This window comes from Pituophis catenifer, unplaced genomic scaffold (genome assembly GCF_029215685.1).
Source record: "Pituophis catenifer annectens isolate HBS135680 unplaced genomic scaffold, rPitCat1.0.hap2 SCAF_2, whole genome shotgun sequence".
Classification (NCBI taxonomy): Eukaryota; Metazoa; Chordata; class Lepidosauria; order Squamata; family Colubridae; genus Pituophis; species Pituophis catenifer.
In genome coordinates, this window is record NW_027256882.1 from 213,794,168 (window position 1) to 213,815,066 (window position 20,899).

General features: G+C 35.5%; 1 protein-coding gene across 1 annotated transcript; it reads left to right on the forward strand.

Moving 5' to 3' along the window:
• Window positions 1–209: 209 nt before the first annotated feature.
• On the forward strand, window positions 210–18,576 carry C9orf72 (C9orf72-SMCR8 complex subunit). Its single transcript, XM_070938581.1, has 11 exons — window positions 210–280; window positions 3,557–4,043; window positions 5,916–5,975; window positions 7,691–7,786; window positions 8,569–8,633; window positions 10,236–10,308; window positions 11,232–11,348; window positions 13,359–13,594; window positions 15,208–15,265; window positions 15,646–15,755; window positions 15,858–18,576. Exons 2-11 carry the CDS (start codon window positions 3,600–3,602, stop codon window positions 16,042–16,044), a joined length of 1,446 nt encoding a protein of 481 aa, XP_070794682.1. The 5' UTR covers window positions 210–280; window positions 3,557–3,599; the 3' UTR covers window positions 16,045–18,576.
• The last annotated feature ends 2,323 nt before the right edge of the window (window positions 18,577–20,899 follow it).

Here is a 20,899-nt window from a genome sequence, read left to right on the forward strand (position 1 = left end):
TACCCTTTCTCTCTCTTGCCATTCTTACCTCTAGGCTGCATTCTCACTACAGTGCTTTTTTTTAAAAAAAAAAAGACTGTTCGACGCTTACGTCACTTGAACTCTCCTCCCCCCTCTTCCTCGGAGTGGCTGGGAGTTCGTCGGTGTGAAGCGCAGAGCCGTCCGAAAGACGCATGCGCACCGATGGGTTGGTTGTGTTTATAACCGGGGATGGCTGGTAAAGGGAGGAGGGGGATAATAACGTGGTTTCTTGGCGGGCTTCGGACAGTTACGCGCACAGGTAAGTAGGTGACGGTGATGATGATGGGGAGGGGGTATCGCGCCTTCGCCTGACTGGTTTGCCCTGGAAGCCGAGATCGGGTCTCCTTTTGAGGTTGAGTGGTCGCTTCCCAGTGTAATAACTGGCACTCGAGGGCTTTCCTTCAATTTATTGAACCGACCGAACCTCTTATAGGAACAATCTGTCTGAGAACCAATAAATGACTAAAAGGGATTGGTGGGGGGGGAGATAACCCTTAAGTGATGGTGTCTAACTGGTTTTGCTGGTTTGCTATGCTTGCTATGCTTCAGAAGTAAATATGGATCACGGAATGGGATGGGAAACTAGGGGAGAAAATAGAATATCTTCCAACATAATAGGAAGGAAATTCAGCAGTGGTAACCAAGGCTGGCAGAGATGATAACTGGAGTCCAACTCTCAAACATTTCTTTCTGGTTTCCCTGAAAAGCTATTTGGTCTGAGAAAATTGGCTGGTTTCCTTTTGGATTTGAAGTTAATTGCAAGACCTGGGTTTCTTGGGAGGAAGAGAAAAGAAGTCTAAAAATATACGAGAAGGCAAATATTGAATAGTGAATTATAACAGCAGAATATACATGCTGGTAGGAAAGCTGTAAAATCACATTACACTGTTGTGTTGCTTGTGTTTTTTATTTGTTTGTATTTGTATTTTTTCCTTTTTTCTTTTTTACTTGTGGTTCTTAAACTTGGAAATTGTTCAATAAAAACTTTTAGAAAAAACAAAAAGAAAAGTCTAGAGGGCCCGTTATTAATATACATATAATGTATATTACTATATATATATATATATATATATATATATATATATATATATATGAATATATTTATACGCATACACACACAATATATTGAAATCAAGGTTTTCAGATACTGTATATTAGTATGTGTGTATATATATATATATATATATATATGTATATATGTATATATATATATATATATATAAATAAACTAGTATACAGTTGTATTTGAAAGCCTTGATTTCTGCCCCTCTCAGATTGTGTGAGGATTCAAAGTTGACACTGTACCCTGAATCTGTGTGTTGACCTGAGGAGATAGATAGATAGATAGATAGATAGATAGATAGATAGATAGATAGATATGACATATAGCATTTTACAATATATTTTATATTAATAAAAATGCAGTTTATATAAACAGGACTCTAGTGACTTATTGTGTTAAAGATGATTTATTTGAGTTTGCTATATATTTTAATGTTTGTATTATTGTAATTGGTTTTTTATAACCCCCAGTTCAAAGTCTGAGGAGCCTGGATAGCTCTGCAGACTAAAGCACTGTAATTTAACACCAGCTGTCTGCAATTAAAGTAAGTTAGAATCTTGCCAGGCTCAAGGTTGACTCAGCCTTCCATCCTTTCTAAGGTAGGTAAATTGAGGACCCAGTTTGTGGGGGCAATAAGCTGACTTTGTATAAAATATACAAAAGTATGAAGGCTATTGCTTAACGCATTGCTTAACGCACTGTAAGCCGCCCTGAGTCTCCGGAGAAGGGCAGCATATAAATCAAATTTTTTAAAAAAGCATGTTGATAGCCTGTCTCTTCAGCTGAATGGTTTTGCAATGTTCGCTGACATAGACACATATTGTCTTGCAATTTTTTAAAAGTTATGAACAAATTCCAGTGACTTCTGTAGAGCTACCAAATTTGGGCTGTAAAATTCAGTCTGACCCTAAATGGCAGGTAAGAGAGTTTTCTGTATCTCATTTCTGTCATCCTGCTGATCTGGTAGCCCTATTTGCCACCAAGGACTACATTCAACTGAATGTAAGGGTAATATTTTTCGAAAGGACATATTTTAGATGGAATCAGGGTGGATTTGATTTAAATCATGATTTAAATCACTAGTAAAAAGGCTTGATTTAAATCAACTCGATTTAAATCATAATTTTTAAAGAGGAACTGTCATCTCTGCTATTCCTTTGACCCACTGTTGACTCACCGATAGTCCCAGTGTTGCAGAATATACAGCCTCATGCTACATAACTAAGCTCCATTTCATGCTGAATAAACTAAATTATTTATGTATCTTAAATAGAAAACTATCTTACGATAGATTTTTACCCCAAAAGTTTTTTATTAAAATAAATTTGATAAAGATCAAAAAAATCCGATTTAAATAAAAAAAATCAGATTTTTTTGATTTTTTTAAAAAAATCATTGATTTTTATCCACCCTGGATGGAATGCCAGATTTCTGTACAAATATGTGATTACTTAAGTAGATGCAAGTCAGCCTTGAACTATGAGACATATTGACTAACCCAGGCTTCTATTTTCTTACGAAATTTCCTCACAGTTCAGGTTTTCTTGGGCTTGCATCATAGAAGGAAATTAGTGGAAATGCTCTGCTTTTACCCCAAATAGAAACAAAACTGGAGAAGATCGTTTTACAATTGTTGGAAGACTGATTTCTGTTTGCTTTATGTAATTACCATTGAAATATTGAAATTGTCTTTCGACTTCATGTTTTTTTTAATTAGTTGCCTCACATTGAGTTTATAAATAGACTTTTTCCAACAGTTTGATAAAATGAATAATTATTATACCACCACTGATTTTTATTTGAGAGAAAGCAGTCCTATGCATATTAAGAACCTCTCAGTTGTTTAAGCAGTCTCTCAATTCCTGTGGTGGGAGGAAAAATCAAGCGATTTCTCTAAGTAATTTCTCTTGTACCTAAACCATCCCCCCATCCCCCGCAGTGAAAAGATTGGAGAAAGGGGGATTACAAGAGAATAAGCAGGTATAGAATGTGGAATATACCAAGTTGTGTAGCATGCTACATCTGCTGGCGTTACCACTACATTGCTTTTGATATGCATTTCCCATTTGTGTGCCTGCTTACTCTCCTATAATCCCTTCCTCTCCAAACTTTCCATTCTAGTGAAGGGAGGGGGAAACAGGAACAGAACAATATATACTAACTGTAATGGTGATCACATGATTGGGGGATGCTGGAAAGATCATAAATGCAGATATTGTTCATAAACTTATTTTTTCCAGCATCATTATAACTGTAAATAGTCATTGAACGAGGCAGTCACTAAGGATTAAACTTGCTTTTTTTGGAAGTCTGCAGACTGGACTCTAAAAGTAGAGTATAAGAATCTCATATAGTAGTTTATCATGAACTTTGCTATCTACAGAACTATTTTATTTATGCTAAAAATTGCACTTCAAGATTTAGGGCATCAAAATGCTTTGTATAAACATTTTTGTTTTGCTTACTTTGCAGCACATGCTTTTTAGGTTTCAATAATGTGACTGCTGAGATCAACATGTCTGCTCTCTGTCCTCCTCCTTCTCCTGCTGTTGCCAAGACAGAAATTGCACTAAGTGGAGAATCACCATTATTAGCTGCCACATTTGCATATTGGGATAATATTCTTGGTCCCAGAGTCAGACATATTTGGGCTCCAAAAACAGAGCAACAGCTTCTCAGTGATGGAGAAATAACATTCCTTGCGAATCATACTCTCAATGGAGAAATACTTCGAAATGCAGAAAGTGGTGCAATAGATGTGAAGTTTTTTGTTTTATCTGAGAAAGGGGTCATTATTGTGTCCTTAATTTTTGATGGAAATTGGAATGGAGACCGAAGTACATACGGATTATCCATAATACTTCCACAGAGTGAGCTTAGTTTCTACCTTCCCCTGCACAGAGTGTGTGTTGACAGATTGACACACATTATAAGGAAAGGAAGAATATGGATGCATAAGGTAGGTTGTTTTTTTTAATTGAAATTACTTCTAATACATTGTAATATTTCTACTTGTTTAGGTAAAACAGTTTAGGTCAGAAGATCTGTCTCTTCTCAACTGTTAAATATCACAAGTTCTAACAGATGGCAAACAAGACAGACTGAAGCTTTTATCTTGCCTTTGGTGTTCTGATATCCTCCATTTTAAAAATAAACATACTTTTTATGCTTATGAGTCCAGATTTAGTCATACTTTGGCAAAATGAATGAAACCAGTGAAACTTGTTTATCCTAATTGATTTCATCAGCATTCAGCTGACCTTGGCTGTTCTCATAAAAGTAAGCCAGTTCAGATCTGTTTAGGAGTTGGTGGAAGATAAGCAGGAAATTTGAGGACTGAATGGTATACTGGAAAAATGCATTAATAAATCATGTTCAGGAAACCACTAGGAGCTGAGATTGACTTAAGGGAGATTCTACTTTTAACTTACATAGATTTATTCAAGAATGATTAATGTGAAATCAATTCACGGTTTCAGAAGCTGAAATAATAAACCTTCAGAATATATTTAAAAATTCATAGCCCGCTGTTCTGTAGGATTGGGGACTAGCCTTAACTGTCATTTTTCATTACTTCTATTTCTATTTTGCTTGATTTTATACTAGTTGTAAGGCTATATTGGCTGCCCAGAGTTGCAATTGGTGTTAATTGATTTTAAAAAAATGACATACGGTCATTCTGAAAAAAAGTAATAGAAGTTCATTACATGTACCTAACGAATATGTACTGTCTGATATAAACTTGTTCAGAAATATATATAGTTTCTAATAGCCAATAAGAAATGTCTTCCTCTTAGAAAAGAGCTAAGTTGGTGCTGATCAGATAATTTGGATTAGAACTTTCCTAAGGCCAATTGAACATGAAAATTAGTATGGCATGTTAATGTGTTAGTCTAGCAGCAGGGAAACTAAGGCTGTAGATTACTCCAAGCCACAGAAATATACTCTTTCAGCCTAACCTACTAAACTGGCTTGACATTAGAAAAAATAGGAGCATTCATAATACTTTGAGCTCCTGAATGAAAAGTGGGATATAAATAAATAAAATAGGTTGTTAATAGCCCAGAACATCTGGAAGGTCATCTAGTGTCTTCTTCCTAACTGATCATATGGCATAACCATTTATCCAATAATGTATAGTAATTTTAAAAGAATCTCACTGACGTTTTCGTGTACCGTGTTTCCCCGAAAATAAGACCCTGTCTTATATTTTTTTGAACCCTGAAATAAGCGCTTGGCCATATTGCCATGCACTCAAAAACCCGATTGGGCTTATTATCAGGGGATGTCTTATTTTGGGGGAAACAGGGTAGGATACATTAGATTGTTAATTATGAAAAACATTTGTAGTCCCTAATTTTAACATGAATTATTTATTTTTAAAGTATTCATGAGATGAATAAAATAAAACATACTTTGAGGGAAATGTTTGCAACATAATTTTGAGATGATTTTGGACTCTAATAATTCCGTGCTCAAATATAATTTAAATGTTCTGCAAAGTGAAACATTCTTGCACTTTGTTGTTATAGTCCAATAGGATAAATGGTAGTATCCTATTTCTGATTGCTAACAATTTGATAGAAAGGAATAGATTGGAGAAAAAAATCTGAATAGGTCATAATTTCCCTTGAATTTCATGCCTGTGCAAGAATCTAAAAATGTATCTCTGCATTTGGTTTACCAAGCATAATTTTACTTTATTGTAATTGGTTTTGAATACAATGATAAATTAATTTTTTAAAATAAAATCACATTTATATAATGTCAAAATTTGCATGTAAAAAGTCAAAAGTCTTTATTGTTTGTGAATAAATGCTTTCTATTTTAGGAAAGACAAGAACATTTCCAGAAGTCTATTATGGAAGGTGCAGAAAGAGTGGAAGATCAAGTAAGAAAAACACATATAGCAAAACACTGACTTTAAAATATGCATACACACACACACACTCATACAATTTTCTGAATAGTGGGTAGTTGTGTCCAGCTATCGGGTTCTTTGGTGGCCTAGTTTCCTTTTACCACTAACTTTTCATACAGGTAATCCTTGAGTTACGACAGTTCACTTAGTGACCTTTCAAAGTTACAACATAACACCAAGTATTTATGACATACTCCTGAAGTTATGAATGTTGCAGCACCATGGCAGTTGTTCACCCTTATGAACGACCGCATAGACTCTGCAACATTCACCCTATTCTCCTACACCCCCCCCCAACTGGGTCTCCACAGGCACTAGGACTGTGGATACCTTCTGAAGATTTAGCGATCCTTCGGTTTCTTGGCCTTCTTCAGTTTCTTGGCCTTCTTCGGTTTCTTTGCCTGCTTCGGTGCTTCAGTCTTCGGTGTGTTTGCAGAGAATGGAGTCTTAAAGTACCACAAAACTCACAGTACTTTAGGCCTCTCTGCAAACGGATGCCTAGACGAGATCTGCAGCAAAAGGCTTTGCAAATGGAGGGAAGGCCTGAAGCACCGAAGCCTTCCCTCCATTTGCAAAGCCTTTTTTTTTGCAAAAAGCCTTTGCTGCTGAGAACGGAGCCCGGGTGGGATGCGCACATCCCTCTGGGCCTCCATTTATGGCGCAAAGTCCTTTCTTCAAGTCCTTTGCTGACGAAAACAGAGCCCAGGACATAAAGTAAGTGATCCAGTCAGCAGGATGAGGGGGGGGGGGGAGAGCCTGATATATCTCAGTGGGTCAAGAGAGGCCTTGGGTTGTCGGAAGCACCAGGCCCCCCCATGGCCTTCCTCACCCTGAGATACTTCATGCACATAACGGTCCACGTATTCTATTAGTGAATGCATGGGCAAAAGGAGGGAATGATGACATTCAAATTACGTGATTCACTCCTATGAATCCTCGGGTTACGAATGTAATTGGCAGGTTCCATTACATTCATAACTCAAAGATTACCTGTGATAGCTTTCTCAAATGAATTCCCTCCCACAACACGGCCAAAGTGAGACACAGCTCTATGATTTTGCCTTCTAGTGACATGTCTGGTGTTATGTGCTCCAGAAAAGCAATATGAAGTTAAATTATGTTAAACCACATAGAAATTGGAAATCTAAATATTTTAATATTTTTGTTCCACAGAAACAATTAATATGAATTGGGAGTGTCTCTAAGAGTGGTCCTAACTACTTTCCTAACAAAGTAGTACAATTTGTCAAAAGATTTTCCTACGTCATTCATCTATCAGAAAAAGAATTGCCAATATGCATGAATGTTAAGTTATACATAGTTGAGATTTATTACATTATATTGAATAAAAAATGAAGCACAAAACATTTCCTTTTGTAATCTCTTAACTATAAAGTACAATTCTATACTCATTTCATTTTTTAGCTTGCTTCCATCCTAGATCAGATTACATTATATAGTACATTCAATTTTAACCCACTGATTTAAAAACTTACACATTTTCACTCTTGATTTCCTATTTCTTTGATGATTTTAGAATAAATCTGAAAAAATTAATTTTTCAAAATCACTTTTAATTTCTCTCTCTTTTTCCTCCAAAAACCATTTAGTCTCTAAATAGTCTTTTCTTACAATTTTGTTAAATTCAACTACTTTATTTAATAAAACTTGTATTTACTCTACAGGGCCAGAGTATCATTCCAATGCTGACAGGGGAGGTCATTCCTGTGATGGAACTCCTATCATCTATGAAATCACACAGTGTTCCAGAAGAAATAGATGTAAATCTTTGAATTTTGATTTTTTAATTAGTTTATCCAAGTATAAAATACAAAGAAAAAAAAAGATGTGAAAAACTAAGAAAAGAAAGCTTGAGAAAAGGGGTGGAGAAAAAGTGTAAAGGGAAACAGTGTAAACGGAATACAGTGTAAAGGGAATATAGAAAAATTGTGATTGTAATGTTATTTTCTTCTACTGTGCTAAAGAGAGTCAGAAATCAGAAGAAATAGATGTAAGTCTTTATGTGAAAGGAGGAGAGCCAACTTGATGTAGCAGTTAAAACATGAAACTAGAAATCAGGAGACCGTGAGTTTTAATCCCATCTTGGTCACCTTGTGCCAGTCATTCTCTCTCAGCCCTAGAAAGAAGGAAAGGGTAAGAAGGCAAAGCCAAGAAAACTGCAGGAACTAACCCAGGCAGTTACCAGGAGTCAAAAACGTTGATGTTGAGATCTTTAAAATTTTCATTGTAATCAAATATGTTCATATATGTGTCTATGAATATTCTCAGTCATCTAGGTCACAGTTGTATCAGAAGTGGTTTTATTTTTTGAAAAGGCAACTGGAGTAATTTTTTTGAGGAGGAAGAAGAAAAAGACATTTCGCTTCCTAATCTGGAAGTTTCATCAGTTGTATTGGATAGCGTTGGAGATAGAAGGATAATACTGTTATTCTGTCAATAATCCTCGTCCTTGCTTTTTCAAAAATAAAAATCAGTTTTGATATATTCATATCTGTGGTTTTCATAATAACTGAATCTTGTTCTTGTTTTCATTATATTCCAGATATGTGATACCGTGCTTAGTGATGATGACATTGGTGACAGTTGTCACGAAAGTTTCCTACTTAAGTAAGTTTTATTTTTATTACACTTTTGTGAAAACCCATTGAAAGTGGAGATTTAATGATAGACCCAGTAGACAGGGGACTTGTTGGGATAGAAATTGATTAGCTTTTGTTACATAAATTTAAAGCAGGTTTTAAAGAGAGCCTAAATTCTTTTTTAAAAAATTGATAATTTTTTTAAGCACAAAAGACTTACAAATACAGGTAGTCCCAGAGTTATGACCATAATGAAGCCTGCCCATCACGGTTGTAACTCATGACAGCTGTAAAATTTTACAACCTTTTTGTGGAGGTTGTTAAGTGAATTGCCACAGTCAGTAAGTGAGTGAATAATTTGCTATGGGTGTATTTTGCCAAAAACCAGAAGTAAACGTTGGTTTGGATAAAAAAATATATCATAAAATGGCATGTGACAAATGGCAAATGTCATGTGATCCTGTTGCCAAGCTTCTGAAGTGTAGTCCTGTGATTGGGCTGGGGGGTGGCGGGGGATGGGATGGGACCATCAGACCTTTGAATCTGGGTTATAAATAACCCCCAGGTAGATCTGTCAGAACTCCAACAGTCACTAAGTGATAAGTCATAAGTTGAGGACTATCTGCATGGAAACTTGAGTATGATAAATTTAAGGGGGATACACTAAGTGTCATTTGTGAAGAGAAGGAATAACAACTAAAGTGGGTTTGCAGTTTTCTTCTTTCATGCTTGCTTTCTATGGGGGACACCCCCCCCCAATACACAAAGAAATGAAAAGCTTCAGGCTAACTTCTAATGTACTTCTGATAGAGCTTCATTGTTCAACAAGCAGGAGCTTAGAAGATATTTTATTTTTCATACTTTTTGTTTTCAGAATTCTTATTTCAGACTATAACTATAAAATATAATTAATGGAATTGATAACTTTTATCAATTTTTTTGATAAAAATTTTTTTAATTAAAAAATGAGATTTGATCATGGATATTATGACCTGAGTGTATTCAATGAAACACAGGTCTTCTCCACAAATACGGCTAGCCGTTCTTTTTCTTACCCAACTTTCCTCTATACAGATAGTCCTCGATTTAACAAGCAGAGCTGAGCCCAACGTTTTTGCTGCTCAGACATTTGTTAAGTGAGTTTTGCCCCATTTTACGACCTTGACACAATTGTTAAGTGAATCACTGCAATACTCAAGATAGTATCATGATTGTTAAGTGAGTCTGGCTTCCCCGTTGCCTTTGCTTGTCAGTAGGTTGCAAAATGGGATCATAAGACCATCATATAATATGAGTCAGTTGCCAAGTATTTGCATTTTGATCACATGGCCATGGAAATGCTGCAATGTTTGTAAGTGTGAAAAACAGTCATAAGTCACTTTCTTCAGTGCCGTTGTCATTTCAAATGGTCACTAAATGAGATGTTGTAAGTCAAGGACTGCCTTTATATGTACTCTTGAAATGTATTTTCAAGTTTTGTTTTGCATATGAATAGGGTATATGTGAACTCTCAGATTTTAGATTAATTTTAAAAGACTTTTAAAAAATGAGATTCTGAAATATGTAAACATTGCTCCAACTTGTAATTTTTTTAAAAATTACTTTTTTTAAACCTCTGCTTAATATTCAGGGCCATAAGTTCACATCTGCAAACCTGTGGTTGCTCAGTTGTTATAGGAAGCAGCGCAGAAAAAGTTAATAAGGTATGTATTTTCTATATGGTGATATTTCCCAGATAGGGTGTTTTAATTAAAATCATAGGGTGTTTTGTTTTTGTTTTTTTTTTTGCTTTAATTTATATGCCGCCATTTTCCGGAGACTCAGGGCGGCTTACAATGCGTTAAGCAATAGCCTTCATACTTTTGTATATTTATACAAAGTCAGCTTATTGCCCTCACAATCTGGGTCCTCATTTCACCTACCTTAGAAAGGATGGAAGGCTGAGTCAACCTTGAGCCTGGTGAGATTTGAACTTGCAGTAATTGCAAGCAGCAGATGTTAATCTGTTAATAACAGTGCTTTAGTCCACTGGACTACAGGCTCTTAATTAATTAATTAAAATCATAGAAGCAATCATTTTATTTTTGTCTGCTGGAATATTTAATGCTTTGGCAGAAGTTAGGGGTTGAAGGAAATATCTGTTTATTTAAATTTTTAGTATCAATTTTTTCAATTTACAGATGAAAAATCTGCAATTTCCAAATCTTGTCTTGAGTTGAAATTCAAGAATTCCTGATCTGGTGCAGAAAATCATGCACGAGATTTGTATACGAGTACTATTTATATATTTGTTTTATATCCTGCTTTTCATTCAAGAACTCGAGGCAGCAAACATTTATCCCATAACAATCACACTTTAAGGTTTGATCAAGAAAACTAACGTGGTTTTAGCTCTCTTAGTATGTATACAGGGAATTTTCTAAGAAATCCAGGGTTGTAAATTCAGTTGGCAAGTTAAAAATTTAAAAAAAACATACTGTAAATTACTTCTGTAATTCTGCCATATATAAAAAGTAACCTTATAAACTGGCAAGTAAGAGTTGCCCAATCTCTGTACAACAGAATTGTCAATCTACAAAATTTTCTTACATTATTTCAGTATCTATACATATATATTTATTTACAGATAGTACGGACACTGTGCCTCTTTCTCACTCCAGCAGAGCGAAAATGTTCTCGCCTTTGTAGAAACGAAACATCGTTTAAGTATGACTCAGGTCTATTTGTGCAAGGGTTACTGAAGGTAAGATATTTTCTTTCCTGATGCATACAGGAAGGTCTCAGTTAGTGCCAATAATGAATCCCACAAAATGGTTGCATTATTCAAATTCACACTATTTGAGGCAATCTTTCTGGGGGAAATAGGCTAATTGTTTCCTGCTTTGATGGATATAGGTAATGAAAATTTCTAGACATAAATTTTTATATAGTAATGAAATATAATAGTAAAAAAATTAAAATATATTTACAACTTAAATTTATTTTAATGAAGTCCCAGAATAGTTCTAGAAAACAAAATTCTAAATATTGTTCCTAAAGGTAAACTTACACTGACAAAATGTCTTTACTGGCTGTCAAAATGTTTTACCAACAGAGACAGATTGGTTTTCTCTTCTTTAAATCTTCATTATAACCTGCCATGAGGCCTTCTAGATAGATGTTACAAATATTTAAAATAGATAAAGGAGAATGGACCCATAATCAAAGCGTACCTGCTGTCGCCTATATTCTCCTGTACTTCTTCAAAATGAGCCTCTTCTTTTTTGAGCTTTCCTCAACCTGAACCTTTTTTTCCTTCATTTTGCACATGCAACAATTAACATCTAAAACCCCAAAAGCAAGGGTACATGTGCTATCCCCAACCATGTGTGCCTTATCCTCACATTAAATGCTACCTGGTATCAGTTTATATTCTACACTTAAATCAAATATTGAACCACTCATACTAATCAAAACCTATGTGTATTGTTAAAAACCAAGCAATTAGAAATCCCCTTTTCTAATCAAAACAATTCTGTAAGTAAATGATTATACTATTTTCTAGATGATCTCTTCCATCTTGCTTTTTCCTTTTTAGAAGATTTCTAAATATTTCAACTTAGCAGGGTTTTTTTCTAATGTCAAGAAAATGTAGTTTTCAATGGCATAAATTATTCAGTTATCTAATCAGTAAAGCCTGCTGCTTTCTTAGTTTAACGTATATTACAGTTCATTGACTAAAGGAAAAAAAACTGACATCTTTGTCTTTCCTTCTCATATGCAGAACACTTTCTCTACAGGTTAGAATGATATTGATGGAATTATTTATATTTTTAATTTTTACCCTGACCTTATGAAGAACAAAGCTAAACTTCTTGCTTAAGATTCTGACCTCTTATCCTTCATTTCTAAAAGTTGTAACATTAAAAATAAAAGGAATAAACCAAATAATTGCATGAACAAAATGTAAAAGTACCATTCTAACCATGTTTCTGACTGAGGTAAGACGGGCTGGTTTGAATAATTGCCTCAAGGAACTGTGTAATGGTTGTAACTGAAAAGCTGCCCAACATTGTTTATGTAGATGCACAAAGAATTCAGTTTGAGAGTCATGATCTGTGTGTGTTTGGAAAGACATTCCAATGTTTTCATTGTGATCTACACGTTGTGAGTTTCTGTAAAGTCACTTCCAGTTTGACACATACTATGTTAATGAAGAATCTTCAGTGACTTATGGATGACTAAGGATAGCTAAGGATTGTAAGGGATTGTCAGCGGAGTTTAATAACTGCAAAGTTCAGTTAGCTCAACTATTCTGTATTTAATACTGCAATCTTTACTTAGAAGATACAGAAGATGTTTTGTGTTCACTAATATATAGGGAAACAGCAATTTAAATTCAAGTACTAGCAATTGTATTCCATTGAATTGAAATAAATTTCATTTCTGAGTACCAATGCATATTTTAAACAGTGGAATCTTGAATATTCTCAGGACACAAGCCAAACTTTAAAGGGCAGCCTTACTTACTTGTACACTGAGAGCATATGCACCAAAGACAAATTCCTTGTGTGTCCAATCACACTTGGCCAATAAAGAATTCTATTCTATTCTATTCTATTCTATTCTATTCTATTCTATTCTATTCTATTCTATTCTATTCTATTCTATTCTATTCTATTCTATTCTATTCAAGCAAAGAGTGACATTTGGTTGTATATTATGTTCAAAATGATATTTTGCATTTTTAATTTTTGAAATTTTATTGTGGCAGGATGTGACTGGAAGCTTTGTGTTGCCTTTCCGTCAAGTGATGTATGCCCCGTACCCTACCACGCACATAGATGTAGATGTTAACACAGTGAAACAGATGCCTCCATGCCATGAACATATTTACAATCAACGACGGTACATGAGATCTGAACTAACAGCATTTTGGAGAGCTACTTTGGATGAAGAAATGCCTCTAGATACCATCATCTATACGGATGAAAGTTTTACACCTGACTTGTATGTATTTTTGAGGAGTTTGCCAAAAAGTTATTTGGTACTGTCCGTTGTGAGTAAATACATTTGAGTAAATACAGTGAGCAGATATTTGAATATAGATGTGCATTTTAGGTTGGTGGTCATCATGATTCAGATGTAGAATCTCTATCCTTTTCGCGTGCATGCTTCTGTCTGCCTGTGTCTGTCTGTCTGTCTGTCTGTCTGTCTATCTCTAGCTATCTATCTATCTCCATCCTGTTGATAGTGGATCATCAAGGAAGAAGTTATCTATCATCTTGCTGTCTTCATTTCAATTCTAATGCTGGTTGCCGTGCTTGTTATAATTTATTTTTTATATTTAAATCTGTATTTTCAATCACTGTACAGATAGTCCTTGACTTACGACCACAATTGAGCCTAAACTTTGTCAAGTGAGACAATTAAGTGAATTTTGCCCCATTTTATGACCTTTCTTGCCACAGTTCTTAAGGGAATCCCTGCAGGTGTTAAGTTAATTATGCAGTTGTTAAACGAATCTGGCTTCCCAAATTGACTCTGCTTCACAAAAGGGGATCACATGATCCTGGGACACCGCAACTGTCGTAACTATGAACCAGGTGCTAAGCTGGCTCATATTTTGATCACAGGACCACTTTGATCACATGATCAATTGGGGACTGCTGCAGTGGTCATAGGTGTGAAACATGGTCGTGTCACTTTTTCAGTGCCCTTGTAACTTTGAATGGTCACGAAATGGACTGTTGTAAATCGAGGACTCCCTGTACTTTGGGCACCTGATTTTGGGTAAAATGTAGAAGGGGTTTCCCATTGCTTTCTCTTGCACAGTGTGACAGATGGCTTTGCCATTTGTCACTAAGATGATCGTTCGCTTCGAGCACCTTTCAATATTGCTTGTGTCTGTTGGTAGCTGGGATTGCGTTTAAGCCTTGGGTGACCCTGCTAGAAGTATATACTCGTGGCGATCACTTCTGACCTTCTTACTCATCCCGCCCAAGAACAACCTCCCTGTCCCAATGAGATGGCAGGGCAGGATCATTTTGGGAAGTGAGGGGTGGGGTAGGTCTGGTTTCTGCCTACTTACTGCATGTTTATAGCTAGATCAGGCCAAGGCCCATCTGGGTTCAATATCTCACAGTGAGCTAGAAGTTGCCTGTGAACTGAATGGAGATGTAGTCCTCTTCTAGAAATGTTCCTCTGGAACTGCAGACACCCTGTTCCCAGTTTGCAGACAATATTTGATTCTCAAGACTCATACTCCCCGATAGACCCGTGCTCTGTGAATTTATCTAATCCTTTTTTAAAAAAGCTTTCCAGATTAATAGCTGTCATTTTTTCTTGTTATGGATTCCAACAGTTCATTCTGCGCCTTGAGCATAAACAGTTTTCTTTGTTTCTAAAGGTCCCTACATTTAAATTCCTTGGATGATTCCTGGTCCTGGTGATTTGAGAAAGATTATTACTTCTTGCCTGCTTTCTCCATAGTATGCACAATTTTTTAAAAGCATTTTTATTGTGTCCTCCCTCGTTCGCCTTTTTTTGCAAGTTAAAATAGTCCCCAGCGTTTCAGAATTTTCTCTTTTTATGCTTTATTTTGTTTCTCTGTATTTCTGCAGGAATGTTTTCCAAGATGTTCAGCATCAAGATACTTTAGTAAAAGCTTTCTTAGATCAGGTAACTACGTTTCAGTTTACTTAAAACTAATAATACGGTATATTGTTTATTAAATACTTTTTGCATAATTTTCCATGAAAATAATATTTTTTATTGAAAATATGTAATGTATTTAGGGCACATAAAGCAAGGCTGGGCAATTCTCCAGGTATTTGGGGATAAAATTTCATAATCCCTGGACATTGGTCATGCTTGTTTTGGTTTATTGGGGATGTAGACCAAAATATTTTTTGAAAAAAGGTTGCCTACAGCAATCATATAAGTTTAATAAAAATAAATAAAATAAAGGCAGTTTGTAGAAGAATGGGAGAGCAGTAAGAGAACTCCAGTTAAAGGAGATTTTTCAGGGTGTAATTTTTGTGTGTGCCAATTCTTAACAGGTGTTTCATTTGAAACCTGGATTGTCTTTAAGGAGTGTATTTCTTGCACAGTTCCTCTTAGTCCTTCACAGAAAAGCCTTAACTCTCATCAAATACATCGAAGATGATACGTGAGTTGTAAAGTTAAAGGGAACTATGGGGTTGGCTATTTTGCATCTTGACATAGTTTTAAAGTTTTCCGGTTAACTACATCTTTATTCTTCAACTTGCAGGCAAAAAGGCAAAAAGCCTTTTAAATCTCTTCGTAACTTGAAGATAGACCTGGACTTAACAGCAGAGGGCGATCTTAACATAATAATGGCTTTTGCCGAAAAGCTCAAACCTGGTTTACATTCGTTTCTTTTTGGTCAACCTTTTTATACCAGCGTGCAAGAACACGATGTCCTCATGTCATTTTAAAGACCTTTTAATATGGGCTGGTTGCAGCTTCATAATACTATTTGAAAAGTTTTTGTAAAGGGAAAAAAATGCTTCTCTTCGTAATCACATGCTGCTCTCCACTGCAACTGAATGTAAGTTTACACTACAGCCTGTAGAAGGAAGAGGTGAAAAAAGAATTTGCTTTCAAATCTATTCAATTTAGGCAGGCTCACAGGCTCTATTTTGCTTATAGTAAGAGACAATATCATTACGTGCGGTCAGAATGCTAACTGGAGCTTTCAAAACAATAAAGCAACAGAAATGTTTTAAAATAGTTTTTGTTGGAGCACAAAGATAGTTTTTATTTAGAGCGTTATCATTTTTGTTCTTGGTGTTGGGCAAAATGAGACATTCACCCCTTCTCTATTTTGAGATACTAAACTACAAACAAGTGTCGTATGCTGACAGAAGACCGCAATTTCCATGGGGTATTTGCTTTAGATAGTACCAACTTCCTTCCTTCTCTCACACTTTTTAACAGCTCCTAGAAATTGTGGCATTATCTATTTAAATATAGCTATAACACACTGTGCTTAGAAAAGTCACTTAGTTTGGAATTGGACATAACTGGAATCGGACATGATCCTGGAGAGTATTTTTAAATTAGTAAAGTATCACCAATCATACTAGTGCCCAGTGAATCTACTCTGTTGCTGGTAAGTTAGCAAGGATGTCACACTGCTTAATGACTGAACACATTGTAGGTAATTAGAGAACAAAGTGAATACAAAAGCTTAGCTTTTGCTAAAGAGGGGTTAAGTAACTCTTCTGTATTCTGAATGAAAGCCAAATAAATATGCTTATTCTATATTTATGAATTGATGGATGGTAACAAAATTCTGCTTTTTTCTTAAATGACATCAGCTTCCACTTGTGTTGTACATGTCTTCCTTGTGTCTGCATGGTATTGGATATTTATATTGATTTTATTATGCAGGTTTCATAAAGTAAAAAATCTGAATATCTGCTGTTACATGTTTCAGTGCATTTATTATTTAATTATAGTGAAGGGAAGATGCCAAAGGCAGATGTATTTATGTGCAATATGTATGTGTTTAATATGATTTAGGAAATGCACTTGTCAAGTCAAGGTTTAATGCTGTTTTTCAGCATTCCATAATATGAAGTGGTGTTCTTATAGAATCCTAGTCATTTTTCTTGATCAGTTTATCGGTGGTGACTGAAATGAATACATACTGTTTTTATAAAAAGTTTTCCGCATTAACTTTTACATCTTGTGAGTTTCAAACTTTTCCTGTTAAGGAAATGAACAAGGCTGTCTCTGTCAATCTCTGGTTTTCATGGTTCCCTAGATCTCTGAATCTGTATTTTTTTTTTCTAAAATGACGTGCAATTTTGCATTGGGAAAGCTATCAAAGCAATTATAACTTGATGGGGGGGAAAGGTAGAAGGGAAATTTTCCTTCCTCTTAACAAAATATGGAATAATCCCAAAGTGAATACTAAGTAATTTGATGTTAAGAATACATTTTATCTCAGAGTAAATAGTTTCAGGTCATAGTTGTGCTCTGCTAGAATTAAGAAATCAAATAGTTCAGTAGTTGAAACTACTGTATACGAGGCGTTCTGCATTCACAAATCAATAAATGGAGAATATTGAAAATAACGAGGTGGTGGGCTTTTAGCCCTCTAAGTTGAACACTAACTTCAGAAATTTTACTAGTGATGCCCAGGAGTACAGCCACACTTGAAGGACCTTGCTCTGATCACTTACTCTGCTAATAAGTGTTTGGATTTTTCTAGAATATTGGTGCAGTAAATATTTGAGAACTACAGGAGATTTAGAGGTTTATATTTTCAGAAAAAACTTCAGAAAAAATTCCAGGGATTATTTTAAAATAAGTGTGTGCAACTGTATCTTACTGTTTAAATTATTATTAGCTAATTCATTATCTTAATCAGTATTCACTGTTCATGCATTCAGTTTAATTTATTGGAAATAGACTTTGAAAAAGTATCTGGCCTTCTCCATTACTGATTTGAGGAGAGGTTTGTAGGTCTAAACATCTGATGGGCACAGGATTAAAAAATGTTGAGCTAAACTTGATACATTGTAGGTTTCTATGTATTTTTCACATTTTCAGTCCTTCGAAAAAAATGCGAGAATACATGAACCCATTCTTTCCTAATTCATTAAATGACACTTTGAAAGGTGGCATACAGCATTTAATTTTTTTTCAAGTTTACATAGTTTTACATTCGTCTGAATATGTATACAAGAATGTTACCACACTCAGTCCACATTATTCAATCCTGTGTCTAACTGTATCTTGATGTATTTTGACCAATACAACTGGAATTACAAAAGAAAACAAATTACAATATCATCTTTATTACAATGTCATCTTTATTCATTATGGAATGTAAATACTAAAAAACTTACCAAATTTTGATGCACTTTTGTCTCGCATGTTTATGTAACAAAATAGTTATGTGACCGTGATCTGTGTTCCATATGTTATGGTTAAACATTAAATTAAGCTACTGAAAATGTTCTGGTGGCGTTTTTAACATTTTAAAGCAAGACTATCTATCCTCCTCTAAGCTTTAAACAGTTTTTCAGCTGCCACAAAATTCTCTTTTCTTCAGGAAGATTGAAACAATGATCTTCAACAACAGCAAAATAGAGTTTTACAAAAATTGCTTCATTGTACATGTTTCATTACAGGTACCCTCAATTTATGATGCATTTCCCCCCCCTCCAAAAAAAGCTATTTACTGCCCATTTTCAAAATTAACAACCCATACACAGTCATGTGATTGCATTTTGAGTGCTTGGCAACATCTCACCATTTCAGATGTTTGCAGCGTCCCACAATCATGTCACTACAACTTGAGACATTTTTTGCTAGTTTCCAGTGTTAAGTCCTGGCTCAATTGGTCATAAGTCAAGGACCAGCTGTACAAAAACCATATTTTAAATAATATTATTTCTAACACTTATAATCATTCAGAACCAGACAAATAAACTGAAATAGTGGTCCCAAAATTTAACTACACATAAAACCAATAGAATCAGAATTTTAAATCCCTGAGAGAATAAAACACCCTCTGTGTAAAGTTGCAATGGCAACACCTCCACAGGGGTAAAAAAATAAATAAAAATCAGTCAGTGGATCACAGTGAAGAAGAACGGTTCCTCTCTATTATCTCCTCTGCAAAAGACTGGAGAAGTTGCAATGGATACTGTATAGGCAGCTTTCAAGCACCCAGATCCCAAGTTTTAAAGTGATAACCAAAACTTGTTCAGGTCTGAAATTATTAAAAAAAAAAAAAAAGCTTAACTGATGAATTCATTCCCTACTGCTACCCATATTAACAAGCCAGTTCCTTGCAGAATCAGATCAAAGTCAAGATGGACTCAAGATAGCACATTGTACTGATGCCCATAAACTACATAGATTAGATATGCACATCCCAGGTTCTATCTGTTGGGTGACAGAACACAACACAAGGGGACTCAATTGTGGAATTCATTGCAGATTATTAGAGGGAAGTAGCCTTCAGGTTAATGTTGACCCTTGGTGACTGCCTGGATTGGTCCCTGCAGTTTTCTTAGTAAGATTTTCAGAAATGGTTTGCCATTGCCTGCAGCAGAGGGCTGAGAGTTACTGGCCCCAAGGTTGCCTGGATGCCTTCATGACTAAGGGCAGAAATAGAACTTGGTCTCCCAGTTTCTAGTCTAGTTCCTTAACCATTGCACCAAACTGGCTCTCATTGCAGATACAGGTACTGTGCTTAAAATGATAATTGGGAGAGTTGCATTGCTAAATGCCATGGCTGTAAGTGTGATTATCACGATTGTGCCAATTTAACAGCATTTATGGCAGTCTCATTTGTTTGATTGTATCTCACCTTTATTATTTTTACAAATAGCTCTAGGCAGCGAACATATCCAACATACTCTCTTCCTATTTTCCTGACAACCCTGTGAGGTGAGTTGGACTGAGAGTGACTGATTGGCCGAAATCACAATTTGATGGCTAAGGCAGGAACTTGAATTCACGGCCTTCTGCAGTTGCTCGTTAGGTGAATTCTGTGCTGTCATAGTACATACACACATTCGTGATCTGCTACCATGTTTCCCTGAAAATAAGACCCTGTCATATATTGTTTTGAACCCTGAAATAAGTGCTTGGCCTTATTGCCATGCGCTCAAAAGCCTTATTATCAGGATGTCTTATTTTGGGGGAAACAGGGTAGCTTACCCATTGACTTTGCTGATCAGAAGTCAACAGCAAAGATTGCAATTGGTGATTATGTGACTGAAGATCACTGTGACTCAAAATTATGAGTCAGTTGCCAACTGTCCGAATCAAGATCACATGATTACTGGAATGGCTGCACCTATGAGGACCCTTTGTAAATCCCCTTTGTTCAGTGCCATTGTAATGTTGAATGGCAGTGGTCAGTCAAGGAGGACTACCTGTATAGCAGTCATAAATGAAGAATTGTCCTACCTGGATTCAGGATTTTATCTTGTCAATGATTCTGACTGAAGAAAAAAAAGGTATGGATATCATGCCAACAATTCTCCAGTCAGGCATTCAAGTTTAAACAGTTTGGAAACCCAAACTACAGATTTTTCATGTGATTCACTGGAATTAACTTTTGCAAATAATGTTTTTTTCTGTATAGCTTAAACTCTTGTGTTTCCCCTTTTTCTTGTTCATGGGTAGTTTTGAATTACAAATGCTGCTGAAAAATAGGAGATTAAGAATTGTTAAGCAGGTATGTTTACAAAAAGTAGAATGCAATACTGATTACTTTTTAGCGGGCATTCATGGAACTTTTGCTGGACAAAGTATACTTTG

What these genes read in the sequence shown, in the direction of transcription:
- C9orf72 (XM_070938581.1), top strand. Translation starts at nt 3,600, where the DNA reads ATGTCTGCTCTCTGTCCTCCTCCTTCTCCTGCTGTTGCCAAGACAGAA. An exon ending in CACGAAAGTTTCCTACTTAA is followed by an intron (nt 8,634 to 10,235) that starts GTAAGTTTTATT and finishes CTTAATATTCAG; the next exon opens with GGCCATAAGTTCACATCTGC. An exon ending in GAAAGTTTTACACCTGACTT is followed by an intron (nt 13,595 to 15,207) that starts GTATGTATTTTT and finishes GTATTTCTGCAG; the next exon opens with GAATGTTTTCCAAGATGTTC.